This window comes from Bactrocera dorsalis, chromosome 2 (assembly GCF_023373825.1).
Source record: "Bactrocera dorsalis isolate Fly_Bdor chromosome 2, ASM2337382v1, whole genome shotgun sequence".
NCBI lineage: Eukaryota > Metazoa > Arthropoda > Insecta > Diptera > Tephritidae > Bactrocera > Bactrocera dorsalis.
Genome location: NC_064304.1, coordinates 8488093 through 8506776, shown reverse-complemented (window position 1 = coordinate 8506776; position 18684 = coordinate 8488093). Strand labels below are relative to the sequence as shown.

The window sequence follows — 18684 nt, the reverse complement described above, 5'->3', positions numbered from 1 at the left end:
TTACTCGTTTATCTGTAATGCACACTATGTTCTACATTTATTTGTCATCTTCTATTTTTCTAGATATCTAGATCGAAGAAGGGAATCAGTTAATATGTATTAAGCAAATAATGAGAAGACAGTGATGAATGGCATTGACAGCGCTAATCAGTCAGAGTAAAACGGTTGCCTTTGCAATACACAAACATACACACATATACGCACATTCCTGTATAGCCCTCACATATCTACTTACCCATTTGTTACACAACTAGGGAATTACATTGAAATAAGCAAAGATATCTATAAAAAAAAATGAAATAAAGTCTTTTTCGTATAAAGTCCTCAGCATATAAAAGGGTTACCAGTGACACCCGCGTGGTCATTCAAAGCTAATTACTCGGCGCATCTAACGGGATTCGCAGTTAACGATGCAGTTTACAAGTGAGTGAATTTTATTCCAAATAACTTTTATCACAGAAATTTTAACATTTTACAGGCCACATACCGCTGCTCCTTGCGCTTAGTGCTAGCCTTTGCTATGCGTCGAGCAGCACGTACGATGGCAAGCCGGGTTGCAAGACGCCGGGCGAAATCGGTAACGTATATAGAAACTTTTGGGATCCGATGCGTTATTGGCGTTGCATTGGCTTAGATATGGAGCCGCTACGAGAGAGTTGTCCCGATGTTACCGCCTTCCAACAGAGTTTGGGTCGCTGTGTTCCGTGGCGATATTGGAAATGGGAGGTGCCAGTGTATCCGCCTAGTTGTCCCACTGGTGTTATGTGCATACAAACGGAGTCACAGCCTTGGTCATTTTACCCCCAGCAATTATATCCACAACAAGTGCCGCAAGCCTTATCGCCAATAAGTCCCTTTTTCTCACGAGGGCCGCAGCAAACACTAGTACCTACAAGTCCGTTATATCCTTATGCAGCGCCGCAAGCATTTGTGCCTACAAGTCCGTTATATCCTCAAACTTTGCCGCAAGCCCTAGTGTCAACAAGTCATCAATATCCTCAAGTGTCGCCGCAAGCTCTAGTTCCAACAAGTCCTCAATATCCTCAAGCAGCGCCGCAATCGTTAGTGGCAACAAGTCCTCTATATCCTCAAGCATCACCGCAAGCTCTAGTGCCGACAAGTCCGTTTTCACAACCACAGCTATCTACGAAGCCACACTTTCTAGGTCCACTACCACCGCAGCCGTCACCGTCTCCCCAGATTGTGCATCCTCCTCAACCCTTGCAGAATTTTGTGCCACCACAGTCTTCTCTAGTCTGGAGTTCGCCACATCTGTCGCCGCAGTCTCAACAGGTACTGAATACACCATATCCAATGATTTCATCACGACCACAATACCCAGTGGGGCCCAACGTTTAAACTGTTCGACTAAACAGAGCAACTTAGAGAAGACCTTCAGAGCTTGACCTTTATATAAATATATATTCGTATTAATTTTATTAAAAAGTTATTACATTTGGTGCTGGTGAATTAAAGTCTTTTGGTCCGTGATTTTTTCTAACTTTCTCACGCCGCTGCAACTACAGCCAAGTAGAAGTGACTCTTTTAAAATTGATGGAGAGTCGAAGATGGCAGTCTAAGAATATTTTGCTTCTTAAAGATCCATACAAAATCTCTTTGCAGATACTTTGGGCCATGAGAACTTTATTATTTCTTCGGAAGATGTCAATAAACAGGCTTGAAATCTTTTTCATACTGCCAGACATGGAATTGTGGGACGAGCTATCTCTTAAACTCGGCCTAATGAAAAGTTCTATATTTTTTGACTAACTGAAGCTCAAATATATAATAACAGGGTTAATATTTTCAGTTTGCTGCGAAGTTGGTAACACAAAGAAGACAACGTCGGAAACCCTAAAGTAAATATACGATATATGTAATACGTGACGAGTTGTCTGGATTTAGCTTTGTCCGTCTCTCTGTCCGTGAAGTTATACGCGAAATAGACCCTGAGTTGTTGAGATATCGATCTGAAATTTTACACATATCGTTTTTTCCCCAATTTGTCGGACTCGCCGATATTGGACTACTATAGCATATAGCTGCCATACAAACTGACCGCTTGAACTCAAGACCTTGTATGGAATACTTATTTATTTGAAAAGGTATTTTCACGATATTTGGCATAGATTAATAATTAATGCATTGCTTTAATATACGAACAAATTGTTAAGATCGGACTACTATAGCGTATAGCTGCCATACAAACTGGCCGATCGAACTCAAGTCCTTGTATGGAATACTTTTTTGTTTGTCAAGATAGCTTCATGAAATTTAGCATAGATTATTATTGAAAATATTGCTATAAAATTTGAAAAAATTGTTTAGATCGGACTACTATAGCATATAGCTGCCATACAAACTGACCGATCGAATTCAAGTCCTTGTATGGAATGGTTATCTATTTGACAAGTTATCTTAGCGAAATTTGGCATAGATCATTGTTTAATACATTGCTTTAATATACGAACAAATTGTTAAGATCGGATTACTATAGCATATAGCTGCCAAACAAACTGACCGATCGAACTCAAGTCCTTGTATGGAATACTTATTTATTTGACAAGGTATCTTCACGAAATTTGGCATAGATCATTATTTAATACATTGCTTTAATATACGAACAAATTGTTAAGGTCGGACTACTATAGCATATAGCTGCCATACAAACTGACCGATCAAAATCAAGAAAATAATTTTTATGCCCTTTTTTGCCATCAGAAATAGACCTTTGAAAGGTATTATAACGGTGAATTTGAAGCCAGTTATTTTTTAATTAAATTTCCGCATTATTTTCTGCACAAAATATAACCGTACTAACATTTCCCTGCGTGTGTGTAACAAGCAACAAATGCCTTTGCGAAAGCTCGCCAAAGCTCTCGATAGCTCACAACGAATGCACAAGGCACTTGTTCGTAGTTTTCCTAGGCCTCCCGCACTCTAGCAAATATTTTTCGTAAATCACAGCTGCTTACAGTTAGTGTAAATATAAATTGAATGCCTTCGCTAGTAAAAAATATCAACGAAATCAAATTTATAACCCCGAAGACCTAAAGAAAAAGGTAAATATTGACGGCGTGGCAAAAAAAGAAATACAGTTATTTATGCAAATATGAAACAAGTGTTCGTCAGCATCAACAAATAATTTGCTGCCCAAAAGTGCAAATGAAATAAATGTGTGTAATTAGTGGTGAATACATATGTGTGCGCATGTGTGTGTGCGCTGCAGGTGCCTGTGACTATTTTAACGCAATTTTTGCGGAGGTCAAGTGCATATTTTATATACTCGAACACATTTCTGCGTACATACTTGGCAAATGCTTATGGAATCGCGCCTAATTGTATGCTCTGCTGTTGTTGTTTCGTGCCTGCAGTTGTATTTGTAATTAAGCGTAGAGATGCTTGTTTCCGGTAGCTTTGCTGGGAAGTAGGTCAGTGGGGCGTGCCACAAGTACCACAATGCAAACAAACAACAGCTGCTCGAGACGCCCCGCACGACACACCTTCGGTGCGCTGCAATCGGGCCGTTTGTTTGGTCGTTACGAATAACGGTGAATATTATGCAGTTTTTATGTGTGTGTATGTGTTGCTGCATGCCCAGTAGAAAATTTATAGCTGCTGATGTCAATGCTGATTTTAAGTTCAAGTGTTGAAGTGATAATAACGCAAGAAAAAATATTGAAGCTGAGAGACTAAATAGTTTTAGTGGGTTTGAAATATTACTAATGGTTCTCTGAACTGACACATAGATAGCGCTACTAGACTTAAGTCCATATGATTTTTAGTTATTCCTGAACTACTTGTGTACAAAATTTTGACAGCTGTCAGATCATTCGTTTGCAAATTATACCATTTTGAGTGAGACGTGGTGAAAGGAGTACTGAAGACGGTGAACGCAGTGGACGCCGACGATGTGATGATGATCTCACGACAGTGTGGTCTAAGTAGCCGGAATGGATCCGGATTTTTATCCGGCCGAGAACTGTCAACTCGGCACCATTTCTCGAAATTTCTTCAGGAATGTTTTCTATCCCTACAAAAACATCAACAGCAAATCTGCGGACGCCCAAAAGAGGTCTTACCGACGAAACCATCAAAAGAGTCCCACAAAATAATTTTGGATGACCTTAAAGTGAGGTTGTTTAAGTTACCAGGTATTCTAAAGATATCAACTGAACGTGTACATCATATCATTCACGAATATTTGGGTATGAGAAAGCTCGGCGCAAAGTGTGGGCCGAACGAGCTCACTTTTGACCAAAAAACATGAGGAGTTGATGATTCAGAGCAGTTTTCGGTGATGACCAAGCGTAACAAGCCCGAGTTTTGGCAACGATATGTGACAATGGCTGAAACATGGCTCCATTTTTTTACTCCGGAGTACAATCGGCAGTCAACTGAGTGGACTGCACATGATGAACTCACTCCAAAGTATGGAAAAACGCAACAGACGGCTGGAAGTGTTATGGCTCCTGCATTTTGGGAGGCGCATTGAAAAATTTTAATTGACTACTTTAGAAAGGAAAGGGCCTACATGTGATTATAATCGTTATTGGACCGTTTGAAACACGAACTCGCCGAAAAACGGTCGCATTTGAAGAAACAGAAAGTAAGGTTTCACCCAAATTATGCACCGTGTCTCAAGTCAGTGAAAATGATGGCAAAAACCCATGAATTGGGTGGGCTTCGAGTAGCTGCCGCATTCACCCTTTTCTACAGATCTGGTCTTCAGCGACTATTTCCTGGTCGGAGACTTTTCAATTGACCTGTCGTGTGAATTTCTTATAATTTAAACTTCTCTAAGAATCCATTGAAGAAAGAGTTTTAAGTGGTTACATCTTCTCATTGTATCAAGTCAACATCTAATGTCACAATTTTCTCAGAGAAAATAACAAAAAATTTCGAATTGCTTCTTCAATTCGACAAGCGTTACTCTCAAGAGGATCGTAAAAACTGTACCAGATGCTCAAACAAAAAGTTGTGATGCAACGCTGCGGTCATCTTAGCGCCTGACACTTGAGTGATAGTTTAGGAATCTGTTTTAGTGAAGAAATTCTGTTTTTATAATTCTTTCTTAGTGAAAAAATCTTTTTTCGAATTTTTTAATTCAAAAATTTTCTAGTTAAGATTTTCGGGACTAAAAAGAATATAGAATATAGAAGTAGAAATTTGAAAATAATTTTTAGTTCAGATTATATTAATTCAATTATTTTTTTAATGTAATACTTGCAACCCTGTGCCTGGGTAGCTTTTAAGTGAAAAACATTTTTTTTTTTTATTCTTGAGTGATGGATTTATGAAAGTAATAAAGTATAAAATTTGTTTTTGACATTTTTTTATATATTTTTAAAATATTTTTTATAAAAAATATCAAATATACCAATTAAAGACAAATTAGCGCTTTCAAGTCATTACATTTCCTACAGGGCACACACACTGCGATTCGTAAATGGCCTTGCCTGCATAAGGGTACTCAAGGTCACACATTTTATTGCACTTGAGTTGAGACTTTCAAAATATTTTCTATTTACCAGCAAGCATTTCTCACAAATGTACAAAGCCATTAAACAAACGTGCATATATTGACCTCTAAACTGCAATTAGGACCCGCCGGGCAAGGTGAGATTTTACAGCTCTTCACTAAAAGCTCACGCGTTTTGGCACCTTTTCGAGACGGTACTTTTTCACATTTGCATGTCACAATAAATTAATTACACTTTCTACACGTTTCCACTTCCAATTTATCAACAAAAGTTAAATATTATAAAAAAGCAGATAATTCCATGTACATATGTGTGAAAGTACATATGTATGTGTGTGAAGCATTTTTGTATGTGATAAAATTCGCCACTTAATTATGATAAGTCGACATGCAATTATGATGTACTCGTGCCATACCGTTACTCTACGCTATGTCGGTACATGTGTCGTTACATAAACACCACAGGAAGAGGAATGAACGCTGGTGAGTAAGTTGAGTAAACGCCCTGTAATTGCATGTTGTTCTTGTGTTGATAAGATAAGTTTTGATTTGATTTGAAGGTAAAATAAACAAATAAAAAAATGAAAAAATCGAAAAAATAAAAAAAACTACATCTACACCTTCATTGACAGCACAACCACTGTCAATGCGAAGGTGAAACCCAAAAGTCGCTCGCAGTAAACACGTGACAACCTTGCAGCTGACTCAGCAATTTCAAGGGTGCAGCGGGTGATGGTCGGTTTTTACTGACTATATCTACTCTAAAAATTTAAGAGGTGTGAAAATGGAATTTTTTTTTATACTTCCTTAGGTCATACCTTAAAAAATAATATACTAAAATTTTAGTTTTAGAGCTACACCCCTTCCAGTGTTTTATCAGCTCCAACAGTTTGTATTTAACGATGTCTTTCTGAAGACTGGATTTTTTAATTTTCTTGAGTGATTAAAATCAAAATTTATCTGCTTTTATCGACGTCATTATTCGACTTGTCGACAGAAGGTCGAAAGTAGGACAGTACGTGAGCACATTATCCTCTATACCAGATTTTTTTTTAGATTTCATCTATGGAGAAGATCGGAATCCATGTAACAATGTGACTCTGTGTTTTTGTCACCATCAGAGATCGCATGTAATTCGAAAAATAGTAAATTTTTTTCTTGAAAAATGTCGTGTTCCACTCTGGTGAAATCGGGTTTCTTAACTTTACATATCCTGAACATAGTATTTTTAACATTCTATTGATTGAGAGATTCACCAAAGTACTCAGTACTGATTGAGCTTGTCATTCTCAAATATGTGCGATTCTTGCTTAACGCTGGAGACTACTCAAGAAGCATTAAACGGAAATATTTGCGTTTTCTATATATATAGAATATACATATATATGTACAGTTATACATTTACTAACCACTTATAATTACTCTTAAATTGGAAAGTTAATAATCAATTCAATTCCCAGGGAATTACCAAATTACAAACGGCAATGAAAGCTTTCATGCCTATTTGCGCTGCACAGTGGTCTAGTTGCAGTTGAATGTTGACAAAAACAATCAAAGAAAAATTAAGAAGTCAGCTTTTATAAACTGAAATTAGAACGCCTTTAGAAGAAACTGTCTACTTTTGTTATTTAAAATGAATAAGCGCCTTACAAAATTTTTTGAATATTTGAAGATATGATTAGGTTAGATTTCTGTAACTAAAATCATGTTTAGACTAGTGCAGAAGCCTTTGGAAACGATAAAACAGAAACAAATTCATAGTAGGATGAGATTCATCGCAAACGAAAGATAAAATAAAAAAAAAATTAAAGGAAAAATTATTTATGAGCGAACTGAGTGCGGGAAAAGGTAGAGAAGGGCTGTGATTGAATTTTTAAGGGTTAAGAATGGTTTATCTCGATATCTAGCAAATCTACGAGTTCAATAGAAAAATTTTGTATGACAATGTTGTAGGTAATGAAAAATTCAATAACTTTTCTATTAGAAATTTTTTCGCTTAACCTCAAATTTTAAGTGAAAAATTCAAAAAATCACAGATTGGGTTTTTTATTTTTTTCTTTCTACAAAAATTTTTTCCTTTCACGAAGTTTGGTGAAAACTTATCTTCTTAAATCCCAAACATACTATATTTTTCCTATATATCCTATATTATCCTCTCAACAGCTTAAAACAAATGATACAGCAATTGTTTGTTTATAACCAAAAAATCGCAGTTTTAAAAACTGAAGCTCTGAATTACAATAAAAATATTTTTATTTTAGCAAAATTTTCCATGTTCAACACCACTGTGCAACGCCTAATACTAACGGATTAGTTCAAGATTACGAAACTTGAACACATGCAAAATTATGAATGTCTTTTAGCGAGCGCTTGTGAAAAGCTCATATCGAAAGCTCCGCTAGGCAGTCAATAGTTTGCGCTAATGAAGTCTTTGGCACGCAACAAGTTGGAAATTGACTTTAGTTATTTACTTGCATGCGCTTCAAACGTCGAGAAACAGCTGTTTGGCGAATATTTTACAGATTTTTTTTATATATTTTGATCGTTGTGTTTTTCCACTCGGTAGCAGAATATTGTAAGTACTGACACGTTCTGCAAATTAGTAAATTGTAAAGACTTAATTAAGTGATATTGTGATTAAGCAATAAATTAAGTGTTTCATGTAAACATAATATAATTTGCGAATGCCATCGCTTGGTAACATATGTTTGGTATACCGGGTAGTATACTAGATAGTATACCGGGAACATTGGGTGTAGAAATATACATACATATTTGTTTCGTGTGAGTTTTGGAGAGAAGTTGCGAGTAAATTGAATTTTTAATACATTTCACAAACGATCATTTTGTTGAAAAAAGTTACTTGAAGAAAAAATATGTTTTTTTTTCAATTTACAGTTTATTAAGTTATGTTAGGTGGGACGACGAAAGTGGTTTGAGTGATTAACTAAATAATCGTTTGGTTTTGAAAATTTAATTTAAGTGATTTAAATTTTATTGACAGATTGGGAAATTATGTTACGGAGTATCCAGTGCTTTGCCAAATTGTGTATATAGAACACTAGTTATATATTAATTAGTTTGAAAATTTGCCAAATATTCGCTTCTACTGAGAACTGAGAGTCAGTTTTACGACAAATATCAATTGCTAAGGGATGAGTTTCAATGTATTCTTGACTACTAGCAGTTCAATTAGTTCCAAAATGAATGAAAGATGCATTTTTGATGTTTTTCGAACGAGCCAAAATTTTTCGAAATTTCTTTTGTGTGGTTGGAGATTTTTCCTTCTAAAGACATTTAATTTGTTGGATTTAGTTATATTGGAGTAAAGAAGAAGAAGAAGAAGTAGTATTGCGATTTTTTCTTGAAAGACAGTAATTGGCGGAAAAAATTTTCGAGTTTCACTTAGGCATTTTTGCATATATTTTCTGTTTCGAACTATACATATCAATAGTTTACTAACCTTTACCTCTTTGATCTCGAGATTTGTTAAGAGGTGCCTAACTTCATTCAAAATTACATCAAGCTACAATGTGGGTGAATTTTTGGTCATACGTATAGAACTATCACAGTAATAATAAAAATTGAAGAGTTTGTAGGGAAAATATCCTCTGTTCTAACATCATCAGACATCAGGTATTGCGAAGCTTGGCGAGCGCTGGACAACTGTCAGATGTAGTATGCTCTTTACTCAAATCTTTAGCAATTCAGGGAAGTGAACTAGATTAGAAAACACTCGTTTAGTGGGCACAACTGGTGTGAAATGAAAAAATTGTTTTGTATTTTTTATTTTTATTTTTTAATAATCTATTTTTGTATTTTTTTTTCAATTCTTAAAAATTGCCTTGTTTAGGCTATCACTCTACTTAGCTGTGTCTCTTAACCCTTTCAGCCCCAAAGGATTTTTTAAACGATGTCAAACATATATAGAAGTTGCTTATAAGCAACTTTATGGCTGAAAGGGTTAAGCAGATTTGTGTTGGGTTCAAGGCACTTAGTCTGCTAGCAAGGGGTTAAATTTTCATGAGCTTATATTATCTTTTGCCAAATTTATCAATTAAAATTAAAAACCAAAATAAATAATCAAACCAATAACTAAAAAGATTACCAAAATAATAATCAAAACAATAACCAAAATAATAACCGAAACTATAACCAAAATTAGTAACCAAAAAAATAACTAAAAAAATAACCACAACTATAACCAAAACTATAACTAAAATATTAACCAAAATAATAACCAAAGACATTCTTACAATTAAATTTATATATTTACATATCTATATGAAGTTCAACAAGCCAAGCAAATGATGTAATATTTCATTCGGGTACAAAATCAATAACAAAATTTAGTTATATTGATTACTTAGGCACATGGCGTTAACTTCTGATTATGCATGTGTATACTACCTTCCTTAAAAATTAGGGCCAAAATCAATAAAATTCTAAAAGAAACACAAAAATAAGTGTGTAAAAGACATGAAATATTCGTTGCAACAAATTTTTCCCATAAAATACAAATGTCCTAAAGGAACAACAAACCATATAAGCTGAAATTCCTAAAAATATAACAAACTTCTAACAACATCTTTGAGTGGTGGCAAGTTTAATCTGAATTATTAAGACGATTCCGGTAAATGTATGAAGCGACAAAGATATAACCGAGCTTTGCAACAGCGCACACTCAGGCAAATATAAGCATGTGTATGTGTGTATAATTCCAGAGACTAAACACATATATACAAATGCATATATTAGCATAAAATATTGCTTGTATACACACATACATATGTATATGTGCATACGCACACTAAAATGTTTGCTACCAATTTGAGATACTGTGTAAGCAATTTATTTTCGGTCATAGGCACACACATTAAGCCACAAACACCCATAACCCAGAACACACGCACACACATGTATAAACTATGAGCTCAGCAGACAGGTCGTATACGCAACTCTGACAACAAAGCGGCCAGGCGACCTAAGCACTTGTTCTGCTTGCTCTCATGTAGATGCATGCGTGACTGAGTGTGTGTGCGCCGACATTTGCTGAGCTTGACGAAACCGCAAATGGCTACAAACAATGCTAATTAATTCAAAGTACACAGCTCAAAGAAATTTTCGTGCAACAAATATTTTTAGCATTTCAGGCAGAGAGACGCTCAGACGGACAGCTGTTCAGAGCTCCGTTGCTCAGCCATCAACCTACACAAATGGCCACATTTTCATTCAACTGCTTGGATAACAGAGGTGTTGCTGTGCCTTTTGTTGTTGTTGATGTTAGTGTTTTGTGGTTGTTTTGGTTGATATTGAAATGGCTAAGGAGAAAATGCAATATTAAATTGTGTAACGAGATATTGCCCGGAAAATTGCAATCAAATTGGAATTGTATGTGTGAATATGGTAGTATTGGTGGAGCGATCATCAAAGTAAGGTAATGCATTAAGTAATTCTGCTTACAGTTTGTAGCTGTTTGCCGAGGTTTCACGAGAAAACAACTAGTTACGAACTGGTTTCAGAAGGACTAGTTACAAATTGGTTTCGAACTAGTTTCAGAAGAAATTATGTTAGGCGGAATAGAACCAGTACTGACAAAACCAATTCTTTTAAAACCATTTCTTCAGAAATAAGTTCTTCCGGAACTAGTTCTTCTGAAACCAGTTTGTAACTAGTTGTTTTATAGTTTTTAAATTAATTTGGCTAATGAAGCTTACGACTATTTTTGAGCTTGAATTACTATTGAGTTTGGTATAGTGACCTTAAGGTATCTATACAATTCAATTTTGTGATTGCTGCATTAAGCACTTGAAGAGAGTTGACTCAGGTATAAATATATCTTTATATATATTTTTCGAGATATCGAAGTAATATTTTCAATTTTTCTTTTTCCTTCCTAGAAGTTGCTCACATATTGGAATTGCCGATATAGCATACATCTTCATTAAATTTCTTTGCGCCCGCTTTCTTTCCAATTGACGGTCCTTTCAACGCTTTGAAGTCCTATCGATGCTTTCAAGTACTTTTGGCTCTTTTCAATGTTTCCATCACTACAGCTAAGTGTATTGATTGCGAGGCTCCCACTCGAAGGACCGCGGATAGTCTAATCATGGCAGATACGAAACTACAAAGTAAATATTAAAAGCTTTTCATAGCAATGACTGATTTCAGACAGGTAATATCATACTTCCATGTGGATTTCTGAAATGAAAACGATTTAAAAAAGTACATTCATCGTAGGGAACACACTTTCAGATAAATACATCTTGAGATGACTACTTATGGAGGGCTTTTGCCAGATTTTTCGTATCCAAATAAAAATGAGTTTTCATGTGAATCCTCAAAAAGCTTCAATAAATACACAATTCTCATATAGTTCCTATCTTCAAGCTAGTTAAAGAACTGGTTAAAAAAATTAGTTAAAGAACTAGTTACATTTGTGCTCCATGCAATTTCAACACACTTATATACCTATGATCCACATAAGTGCCTCTGCGAGTTCATGGCTCCCAATATAGCAGAGCACTATAAATCCCGTGTCACCAGCGTAAATGCGTAATACATCGCATTCGCGCTAAGCAGCTGTAACCGCAGCCGAAACTTCAAGGCGACACAATGCGCTTTATGCGCACACACTGACACACACACATACACCTGTATGCATAGTCGTTTTGGTATGCATGCGTCTGCCGTTGAAACGCTCAACAATGTGGGTGCATAATTTAGGCTTTATCACAGCGTCCTATTTCCCAGCAACATTTGTTGTCATTGCGGCTGTTGACGTCGCCATTTGCCATTTGCCGTTGCCTCGTGCTGGCCGCCATTGCCATCATTGTCGCAACGCCATCAATCCGAGCCGACTGTAGTAGTGGTTTAGTGCCTTAAGCCGTACCGTAACATGGTAAATAGTTTGCACAATTGAGTAATTGCATGTGCGGCTCGGCAAAGTAGCTGAAATGTAGATGCCAGTCGTCTGGGTAGCGGTTTTCGGGCACAACAACAACAATTTGGCAAATAATTATAGAAGGCAACAGATAAGTGAAGTGCGGATGGAGGTTGTGTGGTGCGCCTATGCGAGCACTTATGCAAGCAGATATGTATTTTTGCGTAAGGAAGTGTGTATGTGTAGGAAGAAGAAGTGTGTATGTGTGCACGCAACGGCAAGGTTAATGTGGGCTATGCAGCGTTCTCAGCGGGCAACCTTTGTGTGCGTGTGGCATGAATTGCCTGAGCTAATGGTTTTGGTTGGATTTAATGCTGGTTGGAGGCTGGCTTTGTTTTTGTTCGTAAATTCCTCATAAATTAATTTGAATGTTTAATGGCATGCAAAGTGGCTGGCTACCGGTCTGTGATTTTAGGCGTCTTTTGTGAAATTTATAGTTTAACTGCATTTTATAGTCTGTATTTTAGTCATATGTGGTTGTGGGTATATAAGTAATATATGTATATACCAAATACGTATATGTATTTATTTTTAAAATTTATCTAAGCAAACTTAAGTTTCGCCTTGTTTGGTTGATATGTAAAAGTGTCAGCAAATATTTATGTAGCTTCTAGCACCTAGCGGTTTTTATGTACAAGTGATACATAGTAATGTATACATATGTATATATGAAATGAAAACCCCATGTTTACTGGATTTGCAATAGCAATCAATTGCGCTTTGATCCTGAGCTTACGAAAGTCAACGACAATGAAGTGGAAAATATTTGGTATACCGTTCACCACATACATGTTAGAAAATTTCCATAAAGTTGCAAAAAAATATGCAATAGTATATGCTCAATTTCATGATGATAGTTATAAAAAAACTTTTTTCTATACAAGAACTTAATTTGTATCGTTCAGTTTATATGGCAGCTATATGTTATAATCGTCCGATCTGAAAACTACCTTCAAATATTGCAGTAATGCTCTAGATAATACTCGTTGCGAGATTTTGTGAAGATATCATGTCTGATAACAAAGTTTTCCATACAAGAACTTGATTCCGATCGTTCAGTTTGTATGGCAGCTATATTCTATAATAGTCGGATATCAACGGTTTCCAGAAAAAAGCAGCTCCTTGCGGAGAAAAGGACGTGCGCATAACTTGAAATCGATATCTCACAGCCAGAGGGTTTAGTTCGCTTATATACAGGCCGAAGGACATCGCTAGATCGACTCAGTTAAAGGGTTTACAGTCTAGATATATGTAAAGTCCAACGACTCAGTTATAGAGTTCTTGGTTCAGACTTATCATTCTGGATGTTACAAGCTCAGTGACAAACCTAATATACTCCGTCACAGGGTACCCAGGTTGCCCTTTATATTTCGGGAGTTGACAAACTTAGTATTACAAATTAGCCACTCACAGCTTAATCGTAAAATTGAACTTTTCTAACGTTATACATACTCAGAACTTCTTAATTTTTTTTATGTTGCTTACAGTAACTTAAAATATTCAGCTCAGCTATCTCGGAATTAAATAGGGAACATTTCCGCACGATTTTCTTCTGCAACTTTCAACGGATGGATTAACTCAGCAATAGTGCATCGACAAACTCAATTAAATTTTTGGCCTTAAAACTACATCAAACACCAGTGTTTATCCCTGATATGTTAAACTTAGTAATTTCCAACCAATCAATGTTTCTGACTCATTTAGGGTATACATACTCCAATTGCCAACAATCGAAGAGTGAATTTGAAATTCCCACGTATATTCGGTTAGTTGGCAATTTGTCGTCTGTCACCAAGCCAAACTGTAACACGAAATATTGCATACAAGCACCTACACATATACAAATGTACATACATATATTCAGCTATACAAATACACACCCATCCCCACTGCACTCGAACAACTCGTGCACATAGCTTCCGGCTAAAAGCTAAAGAAGCCACCGCATACACAAAGCAACCACTTGACTGCCAGATACCTGTAAATATAAATAAACATGCACGCTCACACATACTTAAGACACACACACATGCACACGTGCGCTTGTTTACTTTCGCTTTTGCACTAAAGATCGTCGCCGCTGCGCGTTGTACGCGACACACATACAAATGTTTGCATTGCTGGCGTTGAAGCTAAAGCGTTGTGATTGCCGATATTGTTGTTGTTATTGTTGTTGATAATGCTGCTTTTGATTTGTAACGCTTGCAATAAACAAAAGTAAATACAATTTAAAACTTGCTGCTTTTTTGCAATAATTTTTCTTGCGTTGGCGAAGCAAGAGATCGAAGGATTTGCTAAGCGTGTATTTGTTGGCTGCGTGACATTGAAGCCACCAAGAAGCGTGCTTGTAGTTATTTGACATACATGTAAGCGATAACACACAGAAGTTGCTATTTATTGGCGGTTTTGATTGGGGTTTCGGAGAGGAGCACTTTTTTCTGGAAAAATATAAATAATGAAATCCTTTTAAGTGGTTGCCAATATGCAGTGTTGTACGTGTTAGCAAACATACATATAATATGCATATACATTGAGTAGTGCAAATTGCTTTTATTTTATTTTCATTAACCCTATTTCGTTTCGGTATTCTCCGTTTTGCATGACAATCACTAAAAATGTTCATGTCTGCATAATGTTTTTATATGGATTAGCAGGTTTATGCTGCTTTACGCAGTTCAACTAAAGTACCCTGTGGGATTTCATGTACACTTTACATAGAAGGTTGTAACTTAAAAATTATTGGAGATTTTTATTTAAATTTGTGGTGTGTCATTTTTTAAGGTTTGCATTATCGATACATGGAAAAGGAAATTTTTATACCCTGAGCAGGGTATTTTAAGTTTATCATGGAGCTTGTATCTCAGAAGGAAATAGCAGAGACTCTATAAAAAATAAAGGATGCTTCATTTCGAGGTTCCCTACTTTTTAAAGAAAAAACACAGAGACTACAAATTTGATGGGAAATATTTATCATCCTTCGAAACAACATTCTTTGGCTTTTATTTTTTGAAGAATATATCTTTCAAATGTTGGCCGCGACTGCGGCTCAGATGGTCCATCCGTTGAGTACATTTTTCGATGACTCATTCCAGCATTTCGACTGGTAACTGGCGAACGACACGCGTGATCGTTTGCTCCAAGGCCTGACTCGAAGCGGGATTGTTCGCATATACTTTAGACTTTAAATTTTTGGCTTATGAAATCCGATAGACAACGACGTAATGGTATAGAAGCTAAAATAATATTTCTTTAACTAACTTTCATTATTCCTATTGACTCATTCATTGAAATTTACACATACACCAAGTACAAGCAAAGTATCATGCCGTGTTCAGTTGTTGCAAAGTGAATGCCAGTTTATTACAACATTTTAGTATGCAATATGCGTTGAAAGCTTTTACTATTTGTTTGCATACTTTCAGGCGTGTAGTCTGCATTCGCATACTGGCTAGGTGTTTACAAAGGTGGTTTGCAAAATATTTGAAATTTTTTCATCACTTAATGTTTGCACTTCCTGTGAATTTTTATGGCATGTTTTCTTGTAGGAAAATAACGAAAATCTGAAAAATTTCTAGCAATATTGGGATATGTGTACATGTGAATACATATAATAAAACATATATGTATATACATTAGGTGACGATATGTACATATGATTATATATGTATGCTCTACCTTATGCTATTGTTTTCACAGTTATTTCTGTAAATAGAAACATTGGTTTATAAATACTATTAGTCTACTTTTGAGCTATTAGAAATTCTATTGCCGAAAATTGGAAAAATAAAATAATAAAAAAACAAAATAATAATATATAGAACATGTATCTAAAAATTTGTTTAAAACTGCTGAGATTTGTTAAAATGGAGCATTTGAGTAGAAAAAGCATAAAGAAATATATAAGGAATTATTGTAGAATTTATTTGTGTTATGCAACTTTTATTATTTTTTTATATCATCTTATTTTGAGACCGGAGACTATTAAAAAATTTCCATAATGTATGTAAAAATACATACATAAATATTTTTAATTTCTTTATTTATAGATTAAATTCTTGCTATTTTTGCTTTTTTTATTTCTTGAATAATTTGTTACATATACTTTTTCGCTAAGATTTAGTTGTACTTAAATATATATAAGTAGTTGCTTTTTTTGTGTTTTATTGGTGAGGAGATGTCTTACGCCTAGATGTCCTTAGAATATCCTTAGTAATTTGCAAGCTTACGAAAGGAATGTTGCGTCCAAATCATGAACTGATTCAGCTTTCTTCGGGCTTCCTCCGAGTCTCGGGGTGTGATTACTGCTGCTATGTCGTCCGCGTAGCCGATTAAATATGCTTTGTCTGGCATTGCAAGTTTTAGTATTCCGTCATAACTAATGTTCTACAGGACTGAGCCTAAAATGTACCCTCGTGCAGCTACTGACGTAACTTCTATTTGCCTCTCTTGACTGGTACAGTAGTTTTATGTTACTAAAATAGCCACGGACCAGAGCATTGATGTAATTTGGAATTCTAATGATTTTAATGTTAGAAATGAAGAATGTGGAAGACCCAGAAAAGTGAAGAGGCCGAGCTAGTTCAAGCATTGTGGATGAGGATGAAACTTTGAGTCAAAAGCAGACGGCACCCATATTAAATGTTGCACACCAGACAATTTCAGACCGTTTGAAAGCTATTGGAAAGTTCCAAAAGTGAGAAAAATTTGTGCGACGTAAATGAAATATAATCCACAGCGCCCATATTCACAAACTGGACGAAAAGTACAGATTGGACCTTAATATTGCAGTCGATGGCGTTAAGATTCCGACTGCTAATAATCCAAAGATTTTAGGTGTGACTTTTGACAATCTGTGCTACTTCATTTCTCATACGACCGCGATTATCGCCAAAGTACAGAGCTGAAATAAAATCCTCAAGTCGCTAGACGGCAGTACATGGGGAAAGGACAACGAAACGTTGTTGGAAACTTACAAGGCACTCGGCCGGCTAGCCGGTACTATGCTACGCTGCGCCAATATGGTCGCCTGGATGCAGTGAAAAGCAAACGAAGAAGTTCCAAACTTGTCAGAACACTGCACACCGAACTACGACTGGATGTCCCTTAATTTCTCCTATAGAACACCTGCATAGTGAGGTCCGTATGCTCCTAGTTAAGGACCATAAAGTCACATTCAATCAAAGACTTGGCTGGGTGCTGCCAGCTCATCCGCCGTATTCACCAGACTTAGCACTTCGATTCCTACGCAGAAGTCGAAAATTGACCATCTGTTTGGTTTTCTTCAAAACTTGCCTTCTTTGTGAGCAAAATGTTTCCACTTGTACCCAATATATTTAATTTAGCCTCTTTCGCTGAATTTATACCACATACCAGTATACACATATCTTATTTGTGTTAATTAGGTTGATTTTAATGCCAATATCTTGGCCATAAAGCAAAATATTGTAATAAAACAGAGTTAGTCTACGACCTTTATTGCAGCTCTTCCTTCCTTCTGACATACTAACATTTAATTTCACATATAAATCAATATTAAATCGTATTCACATTAAATTTTCCTTTTTTATTTCCAGTTGAATCTTACAAAAACCATGGTGCACATTGAGGACAATGGTGAGCCCGGTTGCAAAACTGTCTTGGAAGTAAATCAGCGATATCGTAATTTCGAAGATCCCACCTCGTATTGGCAATGCGGTCTACAGGGTCAACCGGCCAAAATGGTGCGCTGCGATGCGAACAAACTCTACTCGGAGGAGGAACAAAAGTGCATTGACTGGAAGAAATGGCATTGGTCGGATCCAAAAGAGCCACCTAGTCGACCAAGTAAAGCAAACAAGTGAAGAACGTGCAAAATCTTGATGAGTAGACTGTAAAAACGAGCATACATCAAATTGAGCGTGTGGATATAATAAATAATGATAGTAGTATAGTTTACAGAATCATCGTTAAGAATTATAAATTCTATTTATAATGGGTTAAGGCAGACAAACTTAATATATTTACAAATAAATTTAAAGTGTTCAGAGTTAAACATTATTGTTGCTTACCATGTTATGGATACAACTGTCTTGTCTCTCTTTCTCAAAGCTGTGCACGTGTTCATCATATATTTTTCCTTTGAACAACAGTGGATATTAGCTCGGCAATCAGGAAAGTTGTATTCAAAGTCATCTCACTGGGCTTCACCTCATCTCTTCTTGTTGTCTTCATTTCAGCGCGAATTATTTGCCACCACAAACAGTTTCCGAACAATTATACT

The 18684-nt window shown here is 36.0% G+C and overlaps 2 protein-coding genes across 3 annotated transcripts; both read left to right on the top strand.

Moving 5' to 3' along the window:
- Positions 1-49: 49 nt before the first annotated feature.
- LOC105222547 (DNA-directed RNA polymerase II subunit RPB1) lies at positions 50-1467 on the top strand. The gene is made up of 2 exons (XM_011199907.3): positions 50-423; positions 479-1467. Exons 1-2 carry the CDS (start codon positions 411-413, stop codon positions 1357-1359), a joined length of 894 nt encoding a protein of 297 aa, XP_011198209.2. The 5' UTR covers positions 50-410; the 3' UTR covers positions 1360-1467.
- Positions 1468-6474: 5007 nt separating this feature from the next.
- On the top strand, positions 6475-18456 carry LOC105222545 (uncharacterized). Of its 2 annotated transcripts, none has more exons than XM_049447937.1 (2): positions 6475-6497; positions 17999-18456. In XM_049447937.1, exon 2 carries the CDS (start codon positions 18017-18019, stop codon positions 18263-18265), a length of 249 nt encoding a protein of 82 aa, XP_049303894.1. In that variant the 5' UTR covers positions 6475-6497; positions 17999-18016; the 3' UTR covers positions 18266-18456. The 2 variants fall into 2 exon arrangements, with proteins under 2 accessions (XP_049303894.1, XP_029404660.2); XM_029548800.2 differs by lacking the exon at positions 6475-6497 and adding an exon at positions 11625-11657.
- Positions 18457-18684: the final 228 nt, after the last annotated feature.